Source organism: Melanerpes formicivorus, unplaced genomic scaffold (assembly GCF_026170545.1).
Source record: "Melanerpes formicivorus ecotype bairdi unplaced genomic scaffold, bMelFor1.0.p_v2 SCAF_98, whole genome shotgun sequence".
In the NCBI taxonomy this organism is placed as follows: domain Eukaryota; kingdom Metazoa; phylum Chordata; class Aves; order Piciformes; family Picidae; genus Melanerpes; species Melanerpes formicivorus.
In genome coordinates this window covers 1,134,120-1,152,215 of record NW_027142450.1, presented here as the reverse complement: position 1 = coordinate 1,152,215, position 18,096 = coordinate 1,134,120, and the positions used below count along the sequence as shown (strand labels likewise).

Below are 18,096 nucleotides of genomic sequence, written 5' to 3'. Positions count from 1 at the left end.
TTTTGTAATTTTTTTAAATCAAAATTTAAGCTGTGAATTAAGCCAAAATTTTTGATCCTACAACAGTACTCTGTTATATTAGGGCCAAGTGATGTTCTGGCCAACACAGTGTAATGACGTTAAGACTGACAAAATAACTTCTGATGCCTGTAAGTGCTGTGAAGAACAGAATTTAGTAAATTTAAATCCTGTTTAAATTTACTTTGGACCTGTCTGGATTGCAGTGGTGACTGAAATATTTTGAAACTTAAAAATAATTTTTTGCTGTCACTTTCCAGTGTCCTATAGAAAAATTGCTTTTGAAATGAATACAGAGCGAAATGGTTACTAGCCTTTTACTGCAGAGTGCTATCAATAGTGACCTTTGAGTTCATAAACTCTGAGGAGAATTCAGCTTTTCTTCATTTTAAGGTAGGATTAATGAATGGATGGCAATGTCCACTGTGACTCATTACAGTGTGAGCGAGCTGTGGTTAAAGGGATGATTTCAGTAAGGTCAGGCCTTTGCCTGTGGGAACTTAAGAGTTCACTTTGGGCACCATCTTTATGTCAGTGCTGCTGCTGCTTTTTTTGTCCTCTTGCTTGCATTTTAGGCAAATTAAAGTGCTGAAAATTTCAAAGACAAGAAAATCAGATTCAATAACCAAATTACCACAACATGCCAGTCTTCACTTCTTTTTTATTTGTGGAAATATAAAATTATTTTGGAGATAATTGTACACTGCCACAGATAGCAAAAGGGTATCCTAGAGTTCAGCTGTCTATTGTTAGGCTCTTAGGTCATATGCTATGCAATGCACTGTACAATTTTATTCTTAAACTGTTAGTAAGTTTTATTTTAATCTATTTTCCAAAATCTTCTCATCACAATAGGCTTCACTAAAGTGCATGCAACTTCTAGAGCCATTCCCATCCTTTAGGAGATGGTAGGGAATGAATTACAGTGAGCTGTCAGACTCTTTTATGTCAGATTAAAAGGTGGGCAGTAATAGCAAGATGCTCATCAGAGCTATGGCAAGCATCAAGGATAAAATAGCTCCTCTGCTTCTGTAAAAGTAGGTTCTTCAAGAATTTGAAAGAGATTCATAGAATCTTTGAATTGTTTGGCTTGGAAAAAACTTCTAAAATTGTCTAGTCCAACTGTTGACCTAACACCACCGTGGCTATTACAGTATCACAGTATCACTAAGGTTGGAAGAGATCTCGAGGATCGAGTCCAACCTGTAAAATGATGTCCTTAAATTATGTCCTTAAGCAGAGGTGAGGGAGAAAATAGTACTGTTACTGTGTGCTGCACCTCTGCTCTGTTAAATCTTTTGTTGATGGAGGAAAAGGGATCAGAATTGAGATTCCTGTGTGTGTGAGAAGCTGGACTGCCTGTACAGTATCTATCAGTTGAACCTTAGACCAGCCTGACTGACCAGGTGACCTCAATTGCATTTATTCTGCTAAGCTGAACAGACATGGCACTTCTCCTTATGCAGGTGCTGTGCAGCTTGGGGGTTTGGTTTTGAAGAAACTCACTATCTTACATGCAGTAACACCTTTCTGGATAGGAAGTCCAGCTAGATGCAATGATAATTCCAGTCGGTAAGCACCAACACAGGGGCGTGAATTCAGGAGAGGCTACAGTGAGCAATAGCACCCTCTGCTGCCTCACTGTCCAAGTAAATGGTGTTAGTGGTGTGGGTTTGTTACATGGAAAATTGTTTCTCTGAACACAGACTAACTTTGTTAGCAGAAATTAAGCGCCTTGGCAGCTGTTTGCGTGAGTTAATGACCTACTTTAGCATGTGTGGCATTCATCTCCAAACTGCAGAAAGTAAAATGATGAAAAGGTACTGCAGTAGGATAGTTCCTAGCCAGCCAATAATCCAAAGCATATGGCATTACATGTTTCTTAATTAAGATTAAGGGGGGAAAATGGAAGATGATGGTTCAGCTTACACTTCGTTTTACTGTTCCAAGTTGCTAAAGAAAGTGAATTAATGTTGCTTGACACGTTTTTGTTTATTGTTCTCAGCAGTTTGTCTGTGCTGTTACATTTTATTTTGCTCTCAGTGTTTTGGTTCTTGCCTACTTAAGTTTGAGGACTGGAGCTGGAGGCAAGCTGTCTAGATTTTTCAGTAGGATTAGAAAGAGACTTTTAATGAAGGAATGTGATGAGACTCTACTGCCTACCCAAATTTTCAATTTAGTTTATTCTGAGCTAAAGGCACTGGATAAAAGGGGTAATTTTTAGATAATCTTTTTCACTCCCTTCTCTTCCTCTTTAGATAGTTCTTCATTACAGAAGCATGTTGTGAATCAGATCATGTTGCGTTTCTACTTCTTTAGCTAAAAATTTTAAGCTAGGTTTTCTTGAACTACCTCACACAAACTTTCTACGTTTCTTAAGTAAGCGAAACTAACCCTTGCTATTGGAACTACACTGAATGTGAATAGAAAAATACACTTCCTTTAGAGAAACAAACCTATTGGCCAATGTTGAGACAGTATCAGTAAGTATGTTTCTTATGTTTCACGTAAGATGTTAATGTGTAATATATAGCTTGTGTACAGTAATGTACATCTAGAATATTGTGTTAGCTGTAAATCGGTGATTTTATTATTGTAGTCTGTTTTTTAGGTAAAAATAGCTTACTAGTAACATCACCTCATCCTTTACATTTTACAAAAGGAAGAATTCTTGGTAAGCTTTGCATACAGATGACTTACTTTTGTAGGCCCAATATCTAGTCTATTTTTGAGAGTTCTTTAACTTTTATTACTAAAGTTGAGAAGAAACCCCTAATTATTGTGATCATTCCTTCTGCCCTTTTGGAAGTATATTCTTAACTTTCTTTTGTCCCAAGAAATATGAAGGGGAAGATACACCATTAAAAATGCTGGGAAAAACTGTACTTTTTTTTCTCTCTCTTCCCCACATTTGATACCGTTTCCTTCTTTTCCTTTATTCCCTCCAAATAAGCTGTTGGTGGGGCATTGCTGAGACCTTTGTGGGTTTTTTACTTATTCATGCCGTAGCTCGTTAAATGTGCACCACTTGAATGTATACATTGTTACCTAGTATGTCAATTGGTTATAATGATATTTTAAATAAAAAAGAAAAACAAACAAAAAAAAAAGCTTGCCCACTATGCAGTTAGTGTTTCTTCATTGCTAGGCTGGAATGGATTTCATAGTAAGGCTGCCGTTGGAGTCTCACAAGCATCAGTTCTTCCAGAGAATTAATCTGTTTTTAATGGTACTTCAAGTCCTGTCTTGTGTATGAGCTCACCTGTGGGCAAAGTGACATGTTTGTTCCATTTCTCCACTCCCATGGGCTTTGGATGTGCCACAGACTGTTAATATGAAGTGTGGTTGTGACTGCTGGAAATCAATTCTTTCTTGCTGCTGACTCTAGCCACCTGGAAAAGCAGCTGCTACGAACCCCCATTGCAGAAAGAGGTAAGCATGGATGAGTCTGTGTATGAAAGGAAGGCCAGACCCTGAGCCCTCACAAAAATCTTGCTCAAAACTCAGTCACAGAGAATCCTGAAGGGTCTTAATTTCTGAAGCACTCTTACTGGAGAGCTAGTTTGGGTGCCAGGATCACTTCATGCACTGACACCTCTAGATTGAGGCTAAATCCTAGCATAATGCATTTCATTGCTTCATTTCCAGCAGGGTCTCAGTGTTTCTTGAGACAAAGACTCAGGATGCTCTCAAGCTATGTTTGTCTGAGTGCTGCTGTTCCATTGTCTTTGTGTAGGTTTTTGAGGCAGTGCAGTGCATCCTGCTTTGTTTCTCTGGGCCACCTGTTTGTGAACTTCTTTTCTAGGAATGGGGTAAGGCTCAGAAATGCTGGGGTTTCTTTGCATATTAGGATAAAGTGCAGATGATTCCAAGTAATACATAAATAGAGCAAGGCCTGAGAGTTAGTTCTGCCAGGGATTTGTCTGTGGGTGGCTTAGGGCCAAACCTGAAACACTCTAGTGCTGCTGGCTTGCATGGAACTTGCTAGTGAGTGTAGATAATAAGCTGCCATTATTAATTTTCCTTCCCATATTAGAAATGCCATGGAGACCTACAGAAGTTTTGTGTTACTCTACAATGCTGCAGTTTGACTTTAGGTGCTGTTCTAAGCACATGCTTATGTTGGATTTCTTTCACTGAAAATTTGTTACACGCTTGCTAAGGAAGCTGACACTTGAAATGGAGGGTGGTAATAAACAGGCAGCCTGCAAAATAAGGACATCCATGAAGTTTGCAGATGAAGTGACAGGAAAGAAAGCACAGGAGTTGAAGCTAGGAAAGAGTGTATCATCTTCCTCAGACAAGATGATACTCCATGAGGCTGGGTACAACAGCTGAAGTGTGTTCCCATTTCTTGCATAATTGCCCATGACAGAAAGAAACATGCTGCTCCTCTTGCTGTGCTTTAGAGTTAGCATCCTGCTGTGGTGTATTTTAGCATGAACTGGGTGATTTGCAGCTTTTTGTAGGCTTTATTTATTGTAGTGAATCACCTTCAAAGGACCTGAAATGTATTCCTCATGAACAAGAGTTGCTAGAAGTGGACAACTGGGAAAGGGTTAGTTCCATGGGTCAGTTTGAGTGAGACTGAAAAGAAGAACTATTTTTTTCTGAATGTCAGATTTAGGTTATGTAGTGCTACATGGCTGACAGATTAGTCTGGTATGATCTGAAGATTTAAGATGAGGGGTTTGGTTCCCCAAGTTTAACTTTTATTTCATTGAGAGTTAGCCAGCAGCCTTGTTCACTCATGGTTTGCAGATTTGTTTCTCGGGCTCCCAGTCAGTATGACTTAAGAAAGTTTGTAGTGTGTCAGAACTTAAGGATCTGCACTTGCTACCTGCGGGAGATAATGCCATATAGATGGTCTGACAGATGGGGGCTGTCAGGATGGACACCATGACAGGTACCCATGTTGGGAACAGGCTTCTTGGATTGAATGCCTCAGCAGAAACTTGGTTTTAACCAGTCCTGATGTTCTAATTGCAGCATTACTCACAGCCCAGTTCAGGCCAGTTGTGATGACTGGTGTGGTACTTAATGCTACTGACCCACTGTGTTGTTCCAGCTCAAAGTCATTACAACAGTTTCTTCTCACCTTGTGCATCTTACTGCTGCTCTTTGAAGCAGGGCATCCACCATCTTCCCTGCAGGCTCAGCTGGGCACTAATACAGGGCAGAGGGTGGAGGACTGAACGCTGTGTACCTGCCACTGCCTCACACTAGGGGCAGTGAGGAATCCAGCACAGATGGATATTCTGGGAAGAAGGGAAGATGTTCTGAAATAATTAAATTGACCTACCCACACAACTTACTCTACCACCTTGCTTGACTTGCCTTAGCCTGGAAAGATTAGGTTAAAATGTTGGGGTTTGTCCTCACTTTAAATGGCTTATATTTCTATAGGAAGGAGAGGCATTATGGGGAGGCAGAAAAAAGTTCATTTTTTAGATGTGTAAGTACTAAAACAGCTGGATATCTGTAAGATGGTGAGAAAGTCAGTACTGAAAGGTGTAGAGCCTGCTGGTACATAAAAAAAGCCCATACTAAGTTTATTTCCAGACAACTGAGTTGTATTCTTCTCTAGTACGAAAAGACAGATTCAGGTCATTTTTTTAATATATATATAAATAAATAAAACAAGCACTTTCATTGGTCTGGACTTTCCTCTTAGCCAGTTCATGCTGTTGTGGCACTTTCTCATTAAAAGTCTTTCTCCTCCAAGTCTCCCAGTCTACCTCAGCTGTCAAACATACATGCCCAGGAAGAACAAATAGTGCTTTGAGTGCTGGGCTGGTAAGCAGAGTTCAGTTTTCTGGGTGCAGGCTCCATGTTGCTCAGGGCACTGCAGATGTTATGCAGAACTTCTCAAAGAAGTCCCTTGAAGGGATAGTCAGCCTTGGCATCTAGTTTCTGGACATTACAACTTCATTCTAATGATTTTTCTCTTGTAGATGCAAGTACCTTAGGCTGCTGGGATGTCTGTGATACTCCTCATCTCCCTGTCAGCTAACAACAAAAAAAAATCCTACAACTGCTGGTGTGAGAAATGCTACAAGGCAGCTAAGTGTAAATTGTCCTGGGTTGGATAAAAGTATAGATTCCCCCATGCCAATTGCACACATTTCTCTTACTGTAGGTTTTCCTGTTAAAAGTTTTATAGACAAAATAACCCTCAGCAGTTGGGTGTGTAATGATGATAAGAATCTTTCTTCTCCTACCTTGATGTCAGATCAGTATTTATCAGCTAAAGATTTATTTTCTCTCAGCTACTACTCTCTATTTTTGGCTTAAACCCCCCAGATACCTAGAGCAAAATGTGCATATTTAAAGTTCCATGGAGTTTTGGAGGCCAGTCTGATTATCAATCACATACAGTTTAATAAGTTGCATTTTTGTGAAACACTGCAACTGTTGAGTGGGCAAGGGACAATTTTAGAGAACTGTCAAGACTTTGTCATCTTCAGCTCATTTGTAGACTTTGTTTTCACATTATCTTCATAAAATAGTACCACTTTAAGGAATGAGACCTTTGAACAAAATTTATGTAACGAATGGGAAAAAAACACACCTCATTAAACCCATTTGCTAAACCACATGGGTGACATACTGCAACTGCCATCCTCCCAAGCACCTGTGATGTGTAGGAGATCCTCAGCTCCAAGCTCAGCCTGTCCCGTGGCTCTGGCCATCTCAGCCACCTTGCAGGACTTTCCGTTGGCCTTGAGCTAGCACAAGGATGGTGCAGTAAGTCTGAAGACAGTAGCAATACAGCTGTGGAGGATAGTATCTTTCAGTTTGTGGATAAAAAGGCTGCCTCCTCTTTCTTGGCAATCTGACATCTAAACTCTCAGGCATGCTTAGCAGTTTTCTCCCAGCTGGCCCAAGTACTACAGAACATGTAAAGACAACAGAGCAAGTATTACTGAGAGCACAATCACTGTAGAATTACTCATGATACATGAGCACAAAATGTCAATTCTCGCTGGGTTTGCCAGAAATAGGATTTTCTGTGCTGTACATCAGCTTGTTCTAGTTGGGAACTTTAGCACTTTGACTTCCAACAGTTAAGCATCCTAATGTTGAAAAAAACTCTTCCATTTCCTTCTGCAGGAGGTGATTTCTTTTCTCGGCGTCTTCACGAGCACGTTCGGAATTGCGCAGCTTTATCTCCATCATTGCGTATTTCTTGCGTTCTTGGTCCAGTTCTTCTTCTAACCTAACCACGTGCTTCCTCAGGTCTGCACTTGTTTCTTCAATTCTTAAAACCAAAATGGGGAGAGAGAGAGAAGAGGGAAAAAAAAAACAAAACAAAGGTATTTTTTAAGTAGCTGGATAAATACCAGTGATATCTGTAATAAATGTAAATTGCTCCATGTAGAGCTGAAATACCTTGATTCTGAGAGGAAGTTTGAAAGGTGGGCACTAATTGCCGTTTCATTAATGTTGAGTTTAGGGGCAGAGAGCCTCTATTTGTATCCTGAGAATATATGCTCCAGTTTTACAATCCAGTGCTTACTTCTGGGCTACAGACTGAAGGTCAGAGCAGCTATATTAACTCCTTGGGCTGAGTTCAAGTAAAATAATATTTTAACCTCTGTTTTCATTCTGACATGTTTCTCTGTGTGGATATCCAGTACATGGCAACATCTTCGGAGGTCAGGTAGGAATGAGGTCATGATTTTCCTTCATAATCCATTTTATGGTATTTTCTGTAAAGTTTTGTTCCTGACATTGGAGCAGAGGAATAAAAGCTTTTCATACTACCCAAGATGTAAAACACCCAGTATTTCATATGATGAAGAATCTGAAGAACAGACCTTAATTTATCTGTGCACAAAACTCTTAAGGCAAGACTAAGAACTTTTGTCTAAGGAGGTCAAAGATCAAGACTCTTTGTTTGTTTGTTTGTTTGAAACAAGCACAGAAAGCAGTCATCTCCAGCATGTTTCTTAAGTGCAACACAGAATAGCGGTGCTGAAACAGAGGAGGGAGAATATCCAGTCAGGAACTTCTGCTCACTGAGAATATTCAGAAAGGGAGATTTTAAAATTAGTTTTTTCCTAGGAAAAGTGTCTCCTCTCTAACTTAAATGAAAACAAACCCCGAACTACACACCCACACACAAGCACCAGCACCTCTCAATTGATCTTGATATTCAGCAATGAAGGCTGGGGTGCCTGGCTTCCCTGTGAAAGAGTTATTTTTAAACAGGGTAAGGGACACTCAGCAATGGAATGTCAGGGACTGAACAACAATGAAATAATAAAAAATGAGACCTTATGACAGTCCCAGAAAGGTCTGAATTCAGTTTCGTGCCCATGAAGAGGCAATTATGCAAGTAATGCAGTCCATCCCCTTAAACTGTTCCATCACATACAGCTAAGGGTGGCAATTTGATTTTTGTCACAACTTTCACAGCACCTTAGAAGTCGCACAGAGGTGCTGATAAGTCCAGCAGATTGGCAGCTGCACTGATGTGTGAACAGAAACATGTACTATGTAAATAAACTGCCCTTTGGTGAAGGGAGTCTTTGCCCAGATAACTGTCCTCTGTAATACAGGAGGATTTTTCTGAAGCTAGCATGCTAATCCTCACACCTCCCCTTCATGGCATTTTTACTGCATACTACAGGTCTGAGCTACCAACTATTTCACCACAAAGTTTAGGGGTCAGCTACAGCAGCCTAGACTAGCTGCCCATGTTCTGAATTACACAGGGATACAGTACCTATGGTATTTCTCCACAAACAACATCATAGGTCCTCTCCAAGATACTTCTAGTTTCTGAAGAGTCCCAGGTGGTAAACATGAATTACTGAAACTCAACAGATAATTATACTAACCTCGAGGGAGAAATGCTCTGGAACAGACTGGTTCCAGGAAGGCCATAAAACTTGCCTCCCTCTGCCTAAGAGCAAGAAAATGGGCAGTTGATGATAAATAACAGCTTTTCCATCAGCAAGTGTTCCTTACCTCTGCCCCAGGCAGGTATTGACTCTGCTTTCCCTCCATTTATGTATGTGCCAACAAAAGCTCATATTCCTTCATTAAAACATGCCCTGCTACACACACTGAGTTCTGCAAACCACACAAGCACTCATGCAGTTGTGAAGGAACTAATTATTACTTTTGGGGACTAAATTAAATAAATCTAGTGAGGCAGCCCAAAGTTTTCCTGCTAAGCAGCCTCCCCTCTTTGTTAGCTAGTGCCTGCCTTTCCACAGGAGCAGGCTTTCATGCAGGCTGGAAGGGTACATATTTTTTTGCACATGTGAATTGCTGCAGATGTAGTAAAAACATTGCAAAATTTTTGAGAGATTAAAAACTTGGCTAGAAATTCTTAGAATTGACAGCAAGATCCTTCAGGCTGTAATCTGAACAGCTGGAGTCATCCTATTCCGTACAAAAAGGCAGTGATTGCATCTTGCCTGGTTTTATGAAACCTGCTTCATTAGGCACTTCTAGCTACTTTGTCCTGTGGGACCTGGCCGATTCATAGTCCTCTCCTCCAGCCACAGTGCTTTCTGTCCCTGTCCAGCTGAGGAAGCAGGCAGGTATTTGCTGAGCTGATGCAGCTGTAACTCCTCAACAGCTGGAATGAAGAACAGGTCTTCCTGGATGTCCCTGATGTCAACAGCTGGAGGCCCTGTTGGAACACTTTTACTGATAAGAGGTTGAAAGCCATCTTTTTCCTCGGGTACGAGGTAGAAATGTGCAGACACACATTTCCAAGCTTAGCAGCCATATCTCCTTTCTGTTTATTCTTCTGTATCCTTGTAACAAGGCTTGCCAGCCCTGCAGAGTTAAATGCAAGGCACATACCCTCCTTGGCCTCCCGTTCTGCATCAGTAGGATATCTAAAAAAACCCCAGCAAACCATTCTCATTCACAAACCTTTTCCAACACACCATGCTAGCAACTTGGTGGTGTTCTTGACAGCCCTTCCACCTGGAACACAAGGTGGGAGTAAGCTCTTCTTCCACTCTGTGACGTTAAGTGGGAACTGAAACTGTTACATCGCCTGATTCTCCTTCCGGTTTCATATACCAAGGCAGTACAATGCAAGAGGCACAAGAAAAGCTGCAAAGGCTGGTGAGCTACCACTAAGGACAATCATAGAATAAGCCAGGATGGTAGCAAATGCAATTCCTGCCTTGAGAGCTGGCCCACTGGAAGAGATCACACTTCAGACACATTTTTGAGAAATTACAAGCAAAAGGCAAATGTAGCCTAAAGCTTCACTACACCATCCCAAGTCATGGGCATTTGGTACCATTCCATGACTGGGAGACTGATAGAGAAATGTCAATGCTATCAGAGTTTTAATAACTGAAGGAGTATAGCACTAAGGGCTTCATACACACACACAGGCTGAGAACTCAACCATTTGTAAGAACTAGAACCACAGCCCTCTTCGGTGCAAAGCAGCAGTGCTACTGAGCACAGGCCAGCCCTGACTCACGTGCATTACAACGTGGTGTGCTGCTTTGCACATGGCTGGGTATTAAAAACATGTTTCATTCCTTTAAGCAATAATCCTTCACGTGCATGTTTCCCCGAGTACTTGGCTGAAAGTCATTGTTAAGCTTGCACTTACACCCATAAAACCCAATCTAGTCACACAAATTAATAAATATTGCTTACTGAACACCTCCTACAGCCCTCCTCTCACACACCTCTTAAAAATGAAGGAACTTTTCTGAGCACAGACCTAAAGTACAGCGCCTGCAGTTGTAGGTGTGTAAGTACAAACATCAGAGGGGGAAAAGCACTACACAGTTCACCATTCTGCTGTAAAAGCAGCAGCAGCTTCCTGCTACTTTGAGTCAGTGGCTGGGCAAATATGCAAAGGACCACCATAAGCACATTAGAAATCAAAAGTCAGGCTTCTAGAAGTTCAACACCAAAGGGCTGTTGAAAAAGTTGTAGCTGAGATGTAGTCCCAGCACCACCACAAAAGCATACCCAGAGAATGGTTGAGATCAGGTCCCAGAAGAATGCTTCCATTGGGAAAAGCATCAAGAAGCCCACAATTTCAGACTGATTTGATACAAATCTTAGCACCTGTATAGACCAACTGATAGCCTTGCTAAGGCCTCACCACCCTGGGTCCCAATCCCTCCCTCCAGGAGTTTGCTTTGATGTTAATACCCAGGACACTGGCAAAGAGCAGACCAATGCTACCTGTGCAATTCTGATTTCTTGTGAAAACAGAATGTGAAATACTGGAATTCTCTATGTAACAGAAATCCTGTTCTGGTGGTCCTCTTATACCAGAGAAAAGATGGACAGTGAGGAAAGACCAGAACCAAATCTACTGTCTTTGAAATCCAAACTCAAGGTCTGAGAACCTGATAGCCTGGTAGCCCACACCCATGCGCAATCAGGGGTAATGCTGACATTTTTTTGTGCCCCCTGCAGATAACTTTACCTTTTAATATTGGTCTCATACTCAGTCCTCTGTTTGCTCAGTTCTGTCTGTAGCTCCACCACCAGGCTCTGCAAGGCCCTAGAGCATTTGATAGAGTCTCTAGAAGCTGCAGCTGGGTTGCTTTGTTCGCTGCTGCTGCTGCTTGCATCAAATCTATCAATGCTGTTCTCCAGATCTGCAGTCTTGACCTCGCTCTGAGACAGTGAGCCCTCAGTTACCCACTCAGTTTTGAGAGAGCTTAAAGCAGAAGAGTCACTGGCCCGACAGGCTGGGCAGCTGCTGACTGAGTCCATCACAGAGATTTCACACGATGATGTAGACCATGTGGTGCTGGCCATACTCTGTGTGCTAAGGGAGAGGCTGGAGGAAGGGACATTGTCATAAGTAGAGAGTCTCTGGGAAGAGCACGAGTCTTTAACCCGTTCCCCAGAGGCTGTCCGGCGATGGCCTCGGAGGGAGTACAGTCCATTCATCAACCAGTTCCCACCAGAGGAGAGGTTGGGGATATCTAGGGATGAGCTGCCCAGCTTTGGACTCACAGACCGTGCTCCCTGCTGGCGTAAGGAGTATTTCCATGGAGGCAGTGTCTGCATTCTTTTGTTAGGGCTGGTGGCCGGCTGAGTCAGTTTGCCACTGTGCTCTGAAGGACTGTCTTTCACCACAGGTCCAGGACTGTCCTCTGGTGCTGTAGCAGTGATAGACGGCAAATCAATGGGGCTGGGGACACTGTTCTCTGACTTGCTGTCCTCCCCGTCCTCCTCAGAGATCCACTCCACAGTGCTGCGCTGACGCACTGGTCTGACTTCCAGCTGGCTCCCTGGCATTTCGGCCTGAGGAACAGCAAAGATTCTCCCCTGCTCACTTATCAACACTGTCATCAGGTGCTGAACTAGTGAGGTGCCTGTGGGGAGAAAACAAAAGCAAGCAGCTGATGAGACATGAAAGATGTCAGACACTCACCCCATCTGTGAGATGTTCTGTGAGCTCCTTGTGAGGCAGCCCTGTGGCCAGCATGCACCCCTATGAGTCTGTGCAAACACCTGCTCTGAGCCTTTCTGTTCTGGAATGCAAGGGACAGGAATCATTCACTTTGCTGGAAAGGGGAACCGTGAAGGATACAGGCATCAGACCAGCTCCTGCAGCTGACTAGCAGAGTCCAAATAATCACTAGCATCACAGGGGCGCGTCTGTACCACACCAAGGCATGGGTTTTAGAGCCAGCATCGATGCGTCCATGCAAGACCATATAGTGCTGTGCAGAGATGCCCACCAGATCCTGACACTAGTAGCTTATTTGCTGGGATGGAGCACCTCCACCCAGCCTCCAAAACCAGCAGGTTTCCACAGCCCCAGAACTACTTTATTGAGGAACCGAAAACGTCTGCTGCACTCAGTGTATAGAGAAGGTTGTAGGAAGCATGACCTGCAGAAGGCGAACAGCAAGCACAGAAAGCAGTTGCAATTATTTAACTCCCCAGAAAGCAGCTGTCATTGTTTTCCAGTTGTGGAGTAGGCCATTATGAACTAATAAGAGAACACCACTTATCAAACCCGTTACAAAGCACTTCCTACAAAAGAGGGAAAAACCCTAAAAAGAGCAAATATGTAGTTCTATCTTTAAGTATTGTCTGAAATAGAGAATGAGACTAACATATTCAGAGAGTCAAGTTGAAAGCCTGAATTGAATAATGATGTTTTGGCCTGATAGCAAGAAGCTCACCTACAATTTCTCTTTTATGTCTGTGAATGCAGGGAAAGAAAGAAAGGTCTCTGGAGATAAGGCATTCCTAACAATTTAGATGTCAAACTTCTATTTGAAAATCATGGTTTAAATTTGAATAGAGACACAATTGAACTGCTTGCACAATTGAACAACTAAGAACTGACACAGATATTTTTCTGTATCTCTTGATTTAGTAGATCCAGATTACCCTAAAGCTTAAAATACATACGTATGTATGTATGTATGTATGTATCATTGAGTCCTTCTCCAAGATTTCTATTTAACTAGTCTTCTCATCTAACAATAAAACAAAACATTGCCATTGTTGTTATTTATGAGTATAGTGACTTAAGTCTGGAAATCCAGCCACCAGATCCTCATTTTTCTACAGTTCAAATGTGATGGTACAGAATTCCAGGTCAGGTCACTGTAGCATTTTTATACAATGATGAAGAGAGATCATGGGCCCACAGCTTCTGTGGCACCTGTGTACCTACCCACAGCACAAGCCCCTGTGCCATCAGCTGAACTGCATAACAAAATGCCTGATGTGGACTGAACCTAAACGCTGAAATTTGTAGCAGCTGAACAAAAGTACATTGTTGGCCAAGGCTGTAAGAGTCTTATCAGTGCCTGACCAGCTGGCCACTAGGGGAAGTCACAGCATCATAAAACAGATGGAGGTGTCAGCTGTTCCCACCTCTGTAATACTGAATAACTCTGCATGCCTGGATAGAGCACCACCAAAAAAAAACAACCCCAAAACAACAAAAACCAACCAAAACCACAAACTCACAAACAAACCACAACAAAACCCACAACAAAACAAAACACAAAAAACCTCCCACCCAACCACAAAAATCCAGATGGACAAAGAAACACACAGAAGTCCTTAAATAAAACAACAAAACCCCCAACAACCGAAAGCAGCACTTCTGCACTCTTTTTCTCCTCCCCACATTTCTGCAGGCAGGCTGGCAGGCTTTGAATTCCTGAAGAACTACAGTGAGAACCACTACCTCAGGGTGTGAAGTTGGCTGCTGTGCCCTTCAGAGGTCACTCCTGCAGCTGAAGTGTGATAATGTTGGCATTCTGTAAAGGATTTCCATCGTGCAAACACCATGTCAGCTCTCCCCTACAGCTAAGTAGCAGTGCCAGGGCTGAGCTCAGACATCCTGGGCACAGCATCTCCATTTGTGCCTAATCCTGGGTGAATCCATAAATTCTTTTTGCAAGTCATACCAAAATCCTACAAAACTTGATGCAAAGACCGTGCTGAAACTTGCACCACAGTAGTTATGTTCCAGTGCAATGTGGGAGGAGGGCTGTATTCCAGTCCTAGTGTCAGCCCAACAGAGATCATGCCCTGGCCATTTCCTGACCCATATGGAGGTAGATAAATTTTCTAGCTTCAGAGTCTTACATTCAAAATTGAGAGTGATTTTCAAATTGCTCCTTGACTTCTGTGGAATTCCAGTTCATACACAGCACGCTTAGAAGACACCTCATAAAACCAGCACAGCGCAGTAGAATCTACAATACCTCTTCATTGTAAACTGGATGTTCTTGCAACTTGTCTAACCACCAAAAGGCAGCAATACTAAATGGTAGCAGTTGGTACTTCAAGATGTTCCTTCCAGAAAACATTTAAGCTTACATTTTAGCAGTAAGTTCAAGAAGAGTTTCAAATAACATCTTACAATGGGGCAGAGGCATCTCCAGGTGGTGTAGAGACACTGCCTATCTAGTTGCGAATGAAATAACACTGCCCAGCAAGTCCATCCTCACACAGGCACTGAAGAAATAGATTGCTTGACTTGTTGCTGACTGTGCAGTCAGGTGATGCAGCTACCAACCAAAGTATGACTTCCAGCATACACTTACAGCTCCAAAACATGGGTGTTATTTCACAAAAGTAGTGCCTACCTTCCATCATGGTCACTGGATCTTCCATTCTGGGCCGTAATATATTTGGTCCAAATACTGTAGCCAGGTTCTGGACACTCATCTTGTTAATGCTGGAATGAGCCTGAACTTCATCGAGGAACCTTGAAAAGCCCCCCCAGAAAAATCAAAGGAGGAGAGGAAGAATAAGTAATGACTTCTCAGACTGTAGGCATTCTGGGAGAGGAAGAGTTCCATCCTGTGTTTATAAAACCTTGTTACCTGAAATGCTTCTAAACACTAGTGGAGACTCAACACTTAATAATAAGCCCAGATCCCTCTTAATGTATGAACAGGACAAGATTGTTTCTGCCAAGAGGACCTGCCCTCTACTGGGTATGAAAAGACAGATTTTCACATTTTTATGAAAATTCTTCAATTATATAGATTGGCTTCTGCCAGTTTTCACTTACAAGTATAACAAAAGACATTTCACTTGTCTCATTGTCCTAGAATTGGCAACCTGTGGAAAGAGCTTTGTGGCTTGAATCTAACAAAATACAGCTAAAGAGGTAGCTCAAATGTGTCTTGTGAATGCATCAGCTGGGTGAACATCAGAAGAGAAAACCAAAGACAGCGCATAAAGAAGTGCAGACAGACTGGCTATTCACACATATAAGCTGGAAATCAGCAGAAAGTTTGTAACAGTCAGTGCTTTTGGAATTTAGAACATCTTCCCAATAGGAGTGGTAGTTGGAGAGAGGTTGTAACAAACACCTAAACCACTTGTACATAATTAGCCAAGTTGTCGAAAGGACTATATGACATGCAAGCCTACAGCTGCAGGAAATAGGACTCAGTTACCTCAAAAGTGAACAGCCTAGTCTGTCTGTGCTCCATTTCCTAAACTATCATCGTTTTGGATTTTTGGATGGGTTTTGCAGGGAAAAACATTTCCTTGTCATTCTGCATCAAGCACATTTTTGAATGCTTCTACTTGCAGCGTGACTCTTCTAGGCACTTTCATTTCCTTTTGGGGTGGGCATATGCTGAGACATAAGAATTGTCAGTTTTCTTTGCTAAGTGAGAAGTAAAGTCTACTTGTCTTGCCTTTCCTCACTGCTTCACTTAAAAATGTGTATAATTCTATTCCTCAGCCATTCATGTTTTGGGGTGCCCAGACAGTAAACCAAATGGCTATAGAAGCACATAGTGAGGCAGAATCATTGTTTTTAAAGATTAAAAAGATAAATTTCAGAAATGCCATCTGCCTGTGCACTTGGGAAGGGCTTGACATCTCTTGAATAAGTGTGTTTGTGTTTACTGCCTTCTCCAGATGTGCAAATATCATAAAGGGACTAACTGCCATGGAGACAAGAATACAACATAAAGGTCACTATGTTGTACCTAGGGCAAAAGTCCATTCCAGCTCCCAAAATACTTTCCAGGCCACTTTGTGAAAAACTGAGAGAAGCAGCAGAGAGATGAGGGGAGACAGGGCTGTGGAATACCCTGGTGTGCCTCATAGAAGCCACTACCAATCCCACTTCCAAATCAGAGCTGAGGCCGGACTGGCTATTCTGACTGTGTCCACTGCTCAGCATATGGCATAAATATTCCAGGTGTGCCTGGAAAAATAATACCTTTCTTTACTAGTCTTTAATGCTACTGAAATAAGCAATATGTTATATTGGTATCGTTCATGTCTACAGCCAAGGCTGTGGGTAACAGCAGTTTGCTTGGCTGACGCTTGTGGATAAACCAAGAGGTTTCTTCGGGTAGGGTGCACGTTCACCTCCACACGTCTTACGGGGCAGTAATTTACATGTAAATGATGCTTGAATAGTCATGCTTTCAGTGCAAATTATTTGCATATAAGACAGCCTCAGCAAACAGTGACTTTTCAAAGTGTTAATTAATTTCACTTACTTGCATATGTATTTGAGGAGGTTGTAGTTGGCTTGGGGCAAATTCTTCACCTGTTTAACCAGTTCCTGGGTACCCTAAGGGATAGGAAACCCAAGAAGAACTATTAATATAAATGATGAAAAGCAGACTCAGCTTTCCTTCAGTACTACCAAGTCCTCTTTGCAGAGTCTAAACCACGAAAGACAGATGACAATACAAGGAGGGTTTGCTTTAAAAAAGGTATCTTCTGGTGTCTTGTGCCTTACCAAAATTCAATGTTCAGATTTCGATGCAGTTCTCAAAATCAGTGGACATCCTCCTGTCAACTTTAATAGTTGATGTAGAAGCCTTCAGTTAGTGAGACCTGCTAATCTTCAAAGTCTGTACACTGGAGTTGGTACAAAAGTACCAGCAAATGTGCTTTTCAGCAGCTGGCCTGCTTGAGACTTTGGGGCATTGAGTATTGTATAAATACACTGCAGTAATGCTCAGCTGAGCAGAGGAGACTTGGTGGTGGGGTTTTTTTTGTTGTTAAAAAGCTAAATTATATTCCAATTCAACTACCTCCTTTTTGATTATTTACTTCCATTTGCAGTCACTCATTCTGAGCTGTGACTTGCTTCCTTATAAAATTTCCATCTTTACATTAAAAAGATGAGACATCTGCTGGAGGAATATCACAAAACCCTAAAGGTACTTAAATCATTTCATGAAAACCTCAGGCTTATAAGGCTATTGTCCTGCAACAGTCCCAAGCATCATTTGCCTGTCCCTGTCAGTGCTGCAACTGCCCTGGAGATCTGCTTGTTTTTTTGAGCCAACTAAATCTTTCGTGGGAAAATAGATACCCAAGCACATCTGGGAAGAGAGATAGCTGCCAGTTAATGATGGAGGGCTGCTAACTAATGATGGAAAAATTCCAGAGGCATCTAGTTCCAAGCCAAAAAATGCAGTTAGACATTTAATTCAACCTTTCCTTGATTTATTAAGAACCTCTGGGGAGAGAATTCTATTGACCAGCCTCTTGCAAGATCTCCCTGATTTCTCTGGTCCAGACAAGTTAGAAACATCCAGGGAGCAGTCTGCATTCCTGCCTCCATCCTTAACATCCTGAACAATTTTTATCCTT

At 42.0% G+C, this 18,096-nt stretch overlaps 1 protein-coding gene across 2 annotated transcripts in view; it reads right to left on the bottom strand.

Moving 5' to 3' along the window:
* Positions 1–5,545: 5,545 nt before the first annotated feature.
* ARHGAP22 (Rho GTPase activating protein 22) overlaps positions 5,546–18,096 on the bottom strand; it is a 136,085-nt gene continuing 123,534 nt past the window's right edge. For both annotated transcript variants that reach the window (XM_068166214.1, XM_068166215.1), the window contains 4 exons: positions 16,989–17,062; positions 15,102–15,223; positions 11,453–12,353; positions 5,546–7,279 (listed from right to left, as the gene is read on the bottom strand). In XM_068166214.1, coding sequence (XP_068022315.1) covers positions 7,051–7,279; positions 11,453–12,353; positions 15,102–15,223; positions 16,989–17,062 — 1,326 coding nt within the window. In that variant the 3' untranslated portion in view covers positions 5,546–7,050. The remainder of the gene's footprint in view (positions 7,280–11,452; positions 12,354–15,101; positions 15,224–16,988; positions 17,063–18,096) is intronic.